This window comes from Cyphomyrmex costatus, unplaced genomic scaffold, assembly GCF_001594065.2.
Source record: "Cyphomyrmex costatus isolate MS0001 unplaced genomic scaffold, Ccosl1.0 scaffold193, whole genome shotgun sequence".
NCBI lineage: Eukaryota > Metazoa > Arthropoda > Insecta > Hymenoptera > Formicidae > Cyphomyrmex > Cyphomyrmex costatus.
The window spans coordinates 2,247,946-2,256,728 of NW_017275965.1; the positions used below are offsets into that span (position 1 = coordinate 2,247,946).

General features: G+C 33.5%; 1 protein-coding gene across 2 annotated transcripts; it reads left to right on the forward strand.

The window, feature by feature from the left end:
* The first annotated feature begins 2,057 nt into the window (after positions 1-2,057).
* Positions 2,058-7,963, forward strand: spab (space blanket). Of its 2 annotated transcripts, XM_018538411.1 has the most exons (6): positions 2,058-2,158; positions 3,975-4,166; positions 5,840-5,969; positions 6,202-6,351; positions 6,577-6,665; positions 6,913-7,056. In XM_018538411.1, the coding sequence occupies exons 2-6, from the start codon at positions 4,005-4,007 to the stop codon at positions 7,054-7,056; spliced, it is 675 nt and encodes a 224-aa protein (XP_018393913.1). In that variant the 5' UTR covers positions 2,058-2,158; positions 3,975-4,004. The 2 variants fall into 2 exon arrangements, with proteins under 2 accessions (XP_018393913.1, XP_018393914.1); XM_018538412.1 differs by lacking the exon at positions 2,058-2,158 and having other exon boundaries at positions 4,005-4,166; positions 6,913-7,963.
* The last annotated feature ends 820 nt before the right edge of the window (positions 7,964-8,783 follow it).

An 8,783-nucleotide genomic window follows, 5' to 3' on the forward strand; every position in this document is an offset into this window, starting at 1 on the left:
TTTTATTTACATAGGGCGCGGTAATTCAAAGGACATGGCATGTCAGCTGACCTTAGCGGAGAATAAATTTCAGTAAGTGATTGAGATCGTTAAACGAGTATTCATCATACAAAACCATCTTGTGCTTATTCATGCGCGTGCTATTACAACGCGAGACAATATACATTTATATTCCATCATAGTGGACACGAAGTTTCTTGGAAGTCTGGGACCTGTTATTCACGACACGCAAGACCAAAGTAATGTTCAAAGTTACGCCACGAAACGTCAAAGCGGAAAGAAGTGATGCGATTTAATGGTACGTACACATAGGTATACGGCGCGACCCGGTGCACTCGCGAAGACGCATGTATGCATTCGCCTGCGTACTCTGGCATTTCGTCACACAGGTGGTTGCATCGTAGACGGTAAGCGTATTTGCGATCTGTCATTGCAAGATTTACCGCATCTACCGCTTCTATTCTCCTCCTTCGCGAAAATATTCATTGAATGTCCTTTTCAGGAAAATAAAAATAATAATAGTAATTAGAATTCAAGATCAATTGTTAGTTGCAAAGAGATTAAAGAGTGGAGATTATGCAATTTAAAACTATCGATTATAATTTATAATTCTTTTAAACAACAATTGGGTTAAGAACTTTTTCTTTTTAGAAGATTTATGAGAAAATTGGCATAATAAAATAATAGTAGTTTATAACTCTATTTGCATAAATTTTCCTTAAACTCTTCAAAATGATAAAAAATTATTTATCAATATTCTCACCAAGGATTTTAAACAATAAAAATCACTTTACATTTTAGAACTTTAACTTTTAGTTCACAACTAAAATAGCTTTCTAAAAATTAGCTCCTTAAAAAAAAAATTATTCAAAAATATTTTATAAAAATATTCAGACCTATTGAAGAGTTCAGATTTGAAAGCGTTAAACAATGACGAGATTATCACGATTTTTGCTTCGCAATCATCTGATATATGTGAAAGAGCACGCGGGGGTTTATAAGCGGGTATATGGAGCAGGAGCGACCACCCGGCGGGCACGTTAGGATACCTTGGATCAATACGACCAAGAGAGAACGAAACTAGCGATAATATAAGGAGTGTGACAAGGAGCGAACTAAAGTGAGCAAGGTAAGCACGATGAACGGCGAGGACGTGTCCTGGCGCGCAACGATGGACTACTTGTTTGTCGTGATTCTCGGGAACACGTTTGAAATAAATATAACAGCGAGCATTAAAAACCAGAAAAATTCTGTAACATACAAAGGACCAACAAAGTCAGGTTCGCACGAGTGACAAGCGAGATTACTCATTATCTCTGACCTTTCACAGAACGTGCGCTTGTTCTTCCGGATGTTACGGAATATCACAATTTCTGAAGTTGTTTTCTGACGCAAACGGTATCCCAAAGGATCGTGATATTATAATTTGCTAAAGAAATTAATCTGTGCGTGTGAATCTGATTGTAAAAAAATTGCATTCAAAACAATGCGTAAAACTGTAGATTTTTTTTCGCACGAGTAGCAAAAAAGGGTATTGTATTATCTGGATTTTTTTTTATCAAAAGTACCAACAAAAACTTTTTTAATTAACAATCAATGGTTCATTGTATTATTAGGTGCACTCGATTATTGTTAATGCTGCATCATTTGTCAATATAAGTAGCTCTTCTTATTCTTTGTTCTAATTGGTCCATAGCTCCTTCCGAGCTAAATCAGATAGTAATAGTAGGTAGTTGATTCAACAATTTTCTTCGGGTGTTCGCAGAGAAATTTGCATATGGCAGTTTCGAGCTTAGGCAATGAAGAGCCTCGGATTGATTTGTTCAAGTGGCTCCTTCGGCCAGCTCACTCAGCAGCAAAAGATCTGAATGAACAAAATGTCACGTAGGTCGCAATAGGGTGGTACGAAAAAAAGAGAAGAAGACGGGGACCGGTGGCGGGTGGCGCATGCGTCACTGTGTATATGCGCCCGTGTGACGGTAACCGGAACGACGTAGAAGTATAGATTGCCGAAGCGAGCACAGCACGAACTCAGTCCTCTAGCAAACTCCACCGAGGACTTGTTGAGCTTGTGTGAACCTAGCGAGGGGTAGCTAATCCTGCCCGGCCGAGGTGTAAAGGCGTTCCAGGCAGCTGAGCCAGGGCGCAAGAACTTTTCGTAAGTGACTCATGGCTTGTTAATAGAAGGATATGTTTCTGAGGTTCTCAGTGTGTCATGACATTCCACGGATTTTTTAGAATCAGAGCGTCCTGCATGTTTTATTTTTCAAATCTTGTCCTTGACGTTGAGACACATTCTTAATATTTTTTTCTAAATAAAGCAGTTCACATATTGAAACACAATTAAAATAGAATAAAGCGATTTATAGATTTAAAATTGAAATACATAAAACAGTGTTTAAATATCTTTCTAAGTGGTTTGATACATTTAGGAATAATTTAAGTTGTAGAAATCGGATATTAAGTTTAGATTAATTAAAATTTTATATTATATAAACGTATTGATTACTATTTTAGCTACATCCATTTATATATAAATGACATGCACTAAATATTGCAAATATAAATTTCGTCATAGATAAAAAAGATAAGAGAGAGATTGATGAAACACGAATTATCGATTATGTATTCGAGGTTATTGCTAGTATTGACCTAATGCAATTCATTTCATATGCTGATCATAAATTATTCCTTGATTATGAGTAGAATATGAACATAACTCGTTATATTTTTCGATCTTTTACAAACAATTAAATGTTGACGCATTTAATCTTCTCGTACGATATATTATATGAAATAATTTTCTTAAAAAAAGATGCCTGCCATATAATTAATTGTAATGTAAATATAAATATTTTGATGTAAGTATAAATATTGTAATTTGAATATTTATATTAAACGAATACAGTCGATTACTTTTAAATGTATTTATAAATATTAATCGTTTAATTAATACACCATCACAATTTGTTATGCAAAATCAGACTGGGCACATTTTCGAAAAATCTTGCATATAAAAATACATGTGTATCGTAGATTTACCCAGTATTTCGTACGCAATATTATTCGAGAAAATGCCCCTTGAGCTACAATAAAGCTCAAGTAATAGTGCACTTTTGTGAACCTTGCTAATTAGTGTGCCATAAGAAGTAAATTAAAGATATAAAATTACAAAAGAAAAAATAAGTAATAATAACATCGATGACTTCGCATGAAGAATGCTCTTATCGGTTTTTGTATTATGAAACCGCACAGCAACCGTGAAAAGATCATTTTAAGAAAAGTCTAGTAAAAGCATTACATCAATGGCATTTGATATGATAAGCCATCATGTAAAACGGGTTCGATGCTAACGGCTAACTGCGTCTTACGGATCGCTGCTTGCAACAAAAACAGTCGGGATAAACAACACGGAAATAAAATAACTCGTGAGAGGTACGAGGAAGAGAAAATCGAGTGAAATTCATTCCAATTTAAACGGTAACAAATTCCTTCTTATCCTGTTTTGTAATTTAAATATTCTGTTTTTGTCCATATCTTTATAAGCTGTATCGTAAATATAATCTAGTTTTACGTAGAATCTTTTAGACATTAAATGTAATTTCAGTACATTACTGCCAGTGACATTTTCAAAACAGTAACAAATTTAAGTAATAAAAAAATTAAATGTACATACTTCCTTTGATGACTTAAAAAAAAAATTTCAAAATGTCTTAGAAATTTCTGAATATTTAAATTGCTAAATTTATAAAATGTCAATGTCACGCACTTATAAAAATTACTCTCAAAGATAATATATCTTTTCCCAATTACTTTGGAACAGTTATACATATAATGCATTTGTAAGCGTTTACGCAATAATACGTAATATAAATTAACGTTTACTTTTCAATAATGTGCGGTTACGCCGAGTTTTCTCTGATAAATTGATTTTAACGCGATATAAGAACTCTTTCTCCGTCGGATGATTACAGAGCGCTAAAGATCAGTACATCTCTAACGGCATGAAGGCGTGTGCGGTGATAACGTTAGTACTCGTAGCAAATACGGCTTACATCGGTGTCGAGGCATGGGGTGGCCTTTTCAACCGCTTTAGTCCTGAAATGCTGTCTAATCTCGGCTATGGCAGTCATGGAGGCTATATGAACCGTCCTGGATTATTGCAAGTAAGTAAAGCGACCTATCCTTGAAAATGTAACAGTTTTATATCTCGCGATCATTATGATCAAGTGATCGTCACATTTTGTAAGAAAGTCATAAAAATTTGGATACTACATTTCAATTTTTCAAACGCCCTTCACATTTTAGACATGAAAGATAAAAGATATTCAGATATCCGTTGGATTTTTTTTTAAGACCTGAAAATCTAGACATTTAAATCCCCAAAAAATGTTATAAGACGGTATATTCCTCGGTTCTAATTAAAATCGTCTTAAGTATAATCTGGAGATGTCATAAATTATAATACGAAGCCGTATTAGCATAAGCATAATGACTTAAGACGATTTTGAAATAAGTACAGACTGTAAATTATACGCGGCTTTAATTTTTCAAGTGTCCTTTAAATATAGCTTTGATGTCGAAAATAAAAATTCAACAGTCTCCCTTAATTTTTTTAGATATTTTTTAAACTTTTTTTTAATAATCTAGACGACTAAATAAAAGTTTAAAAATTACTTTGGACACTTTTAAACACTCTTCACATAATATTCATATTTTAGACGTAGACTGATAAAAATCTAAAGTACTTGCAAGTTTGCCTAGATGTCCTTCCGAGTTTTTTAAACGTCGTTTGAACTTTTTATTATTTGATTTAATTAGCAACACCGTGCCGCAATACAGGTCACGCACGATCGATACTTCATTTTCGAGTTGCGTGCACTTGTACTTCAGTAACCGTGAGAAGAATTCTCCAGCGACTCTATTCATTTCGCATTTCTTTGATCGCAAAGAATTAACCGCGAAATTGCGATCTGGAAATTGAAGCCCCCGTAGCACGATATTTGTGAAATTACTGCTACTATAGAAACTTTTACTGCGTTTCAACTGCAGTAGAAGCCATAACTTCTGGGAATACTCAAGCCCGATAAATATCTGCGCTCGTTTCAATTGCGGCTTTATTTATTTCACATTAAGTCAGGAAGATTAATTCTCTTCGTCGCGTGTATAATCAAGCTCCGGAAAATTTCTTTTTATATTAAATGGAATGCAAAAAAGCAGGAATTTTAATATTTTCTTACTCGTAAGTTCTTTTTATTACATGCTTCTTATATAGGCCATGTACCAATATATGTACGTACGCTATCAGTATTGAAGAGAGAGATTTATAATATAAAACTATATATTTTCAGTACTGACAGTGTATATCGGAACGTGGCTATATAATTATTTTACTTATATATTCTTTTGTTTAAAGAACAGTGAACTTGCAAAATATTCTAAACTAAACAAAATAATATAAATAAATTTGATCCAGCAAGAGGGTATTAAATGTATTATCATTAAACTCACATGTGATCTGTGATAAAGAAAAGTAAAGGAAAAGCATCACGTAATACACTGATAATAATGATTCATCGAAATAATGGATGTAAGCTACACACAGAAATAAATGATTGAATAAACTGAAATCAACAAAGAAAAAACAGGTTACTGTTTTGTATATATTTCGAAGCAATCCTAACAAATAATTATGTTCCGTTTAATTATAATATTAATTGAAGAGAAAATGACAAATTCATTTTACCGCATCCCGTTTTTAATTTTTCCCGACAAATTATTACGACAATTCTTAATAATGCATTTAAAATCTTAAATTGTAATTATATTTTAAATAAAGCAGTCAATTCAGGAAGGATATGGTGGTATATACGAAGGAGTTGAGCCAACAGAAGAACCTTGCTACGAGAGAAAATGTGTATACAATGATCACTGTTGCCCGGGGTCTATTTGTGTGAATCTCGATGGAGGTAAATCAAAAGAGAAAATTGAATGTTTGTTCCTATTAATTAATTAAAACCGTTTTAATTAAAATGTTATTTAATTAAAACTAATAAAGCACCCTTCTTAAGAAATAAGTTTATGTCTTTGACAACATTTGAGCATTAAAATGACGACAAATAATGACAACTTGTTTTTTTAGTTATTTCTCGTTCTTTTCGTTTTGTCGATAAGAAAATAATCATGAGTTTAATGTTTCAGTTGTTGGAACATGTGTTTTCGATTTCGGTATGAAACAAGGCGAGCTTTGCAGACGGGATAGCGATTGCGAAACAGGCTTAATGTGTGCCGAAATGCCTGGACGGGAAACAAAATCGTGTCAACCGCCGACCACTTCAAACAAATTATACAGTACGTTGACAAATATATATTTTGCTCTTTTAAAACAATATATCCAAGCAGAACAATAAGACGCGATACATCAAAGCGACGTTAAATTAAATCGTAAATAATTGAAAAATAACTTTCAGTGATCATTTTGGAGTCATCATTTTAATAACATGATGATCTGTTTTGCTCGGTCATACAGTTCCTTAAGATCATAAAAAGATTCTAGCAAATGTAATGTATTTACAGATGAGGAGTGCGCTATGTCAAGTGAGTGTGACATCAGTCGTGGACTGTGCTGTCAATTACAAAGACGACACCGACAAACTCCTAGAAAGGTAACAATAGTTATTTATTGTTATATGAATCGTAAAACATATATAATTATATCTAAAATTTTAAGAAACGTTCAAAAAATTTTATTTCTTTAACGGAGTGTTTTGTGTATGTGAAAAGAAATGTCCTATAAAATGTCCTTGTTCCGTGAATATAAATCTTTTTTAATATCAAGTAGAATTGATCGTTTTATAAATCTAATAGAAAAAACTCATTTTATATAATTCTAACAATGGAAAATCTTGGCAGGTTTGCTCGTATTTCAAGGACCCTCTGGTCTGCATCGGCCCGGTGGCGACGGATCAGATAAAGTCCGTGATCCAATACACTTCCGGCGAGAAACGGATCACCGGACAGGGCAACCGCCTATTCAAGCGGATGCCATTCGCCTAAACGCTTGCGCGTCATCACAACGGATGGGAAGTATGCAGCATATAAGATAAGCTACGAGAAAATCAAATTCTCCTTTAGTCGTTGTGAAGATATCTAGGTCTAAGTGTGTCGATTCGACATTATCTCGATCTCCTTCCTAGTCCTAACTTTACTTCATGCCACGATACACCGGAAAGTATGATGATAGCGTGCGATAAAAGTGGAATTACACATAACTCGGGGAGATGTTACTTCAAAGATGTTTCTTCTTCGAATATAGCGCGACTGATAAAACACATATCATAGTAAGCCGTCTTATAGGTCTCTAGGGATAAGGGACACGCTAGCGTAGTTACAATAAGGAAAGTGCGCTGATGTTTAAGAGCGCCGTTCGACAAAGATGTTTCTTAATGATATAGAACTAAGGTGTAGAAGAAAGCTCGAAAGAAGTTTATCTATCGGTCTACCGGTTGAGCTTTTCTTTCGAATTGTAGAGAAAGTTTAGTGAAGAGCATTTAATTGTTCGCGATAAGTCATGGTGATAGAAATAAGATATAATAAATGAGAGGCGTGCACAAAGGGATAAGTGAAGTCCTTGTTATCGTCGCAGTGTCAACATTGACTATTTTATTCTATTAATGATATTATTCTCATTATGGTAATCTATAGGATATTTCAAATGATAAAGTCTATCTTCGTGAATTTTCGAATCAATAGACTAATAAATCATGACCACTAACAACACAACAATGTAGTTGCATCGAGATAATTCGCGATTTCTCTCAATGCGAGAAATTTCAATGTCGATACCGTGAACGATAATTAAATTAAGAGACTGCTCTTTTTAACTGCATTTCCGTATATTTTCACTGCGTATCATAAAGTCAAATTTGATTTAAAATTTATTAATTTCGTAATGACAAAATAATTTTACACAAAAAAAAAGATGATATGCTTTTTAACACAAAGTTAAAACATATATTTTAAAATGAAAGTTACTCAAAATCTAAAAGAGAATAAAATAATTCTAAGATAGATATTTTCTAAATTTGAGATGTCTGAATTTTTTTTGGGAAAGCGCTCTATACTGTTTGTAAAATGCAATTTTGCAATTTTTCAACAACAAGATAAAGAAAGTGCAGTTAAAAGGAATAAAAGTATCGCTAATGGTAGTAAGTTGACTTACATCTTTAATTGGAGTTCTTAAGTGATTCTAATGAGTCGAGATGCCAGCAGGACGTGACAAAAGAAGTCATCTGCAATGGCGGATTTAAGAGTCTCAAATGAAATAAGAAATAACATCCCAGCAAACACACAAAATATAATTGCAACATTGCAGCAATATTGTAGTTACATTCTGTGTTTACTGGAATTTTTAGCAAGACAAATAATATTTTCAATATTACGAAAACGTTTTCCACTTTGTTACTAAAGTAAGAATGTTATAATCATAAACAATCATAAATCAGTTGAACGATTTGGGAAAACTCAGTAATATACATATAGGTCCTTAATAAGAAACCGGTTATCCATAAGTCCGCCATTGCACGTCCCGTTGATTATTCAACGCACAGATCGAAATATTTATTTTTCTTTCTATATTATACCGAACGATCGTCCGGCGGACATCGCAAGAAACGCGAAGTGTCATTCAGACGGTTTTAATGATGGAGAAGTATTTTCTACTGGGGGAAGAGAGCTGAAAGAGGCGCAAGTACCTTATAATTATAATTCAATCGATGTTTCGA

Excerpts from the sequence above, each read along its gene's own strand:
- spab (XM_018538411.1), top strand. The coding sequence starts at position 4,005 with ATGAAGGCGTGTGCGGTGATAACGTTAGTACTCGTAGCAAATACGGCT. Across the intron at positions 4,167-5,839 it reads ACCGTCCTGGATTATTGCAA|CAGTCAATTCAGGAAGGATA; the intron begins GTAAGTAAAGCG and ends TTTTAAATAAAG. Across the intron at positions 6,352-6,576 it reads CACTTCAAACAAATTATACA|ATGAGGAGTGCGCTATGTCA; the intron begins GTACGTTGACAA and ends ATGTATTTACAG.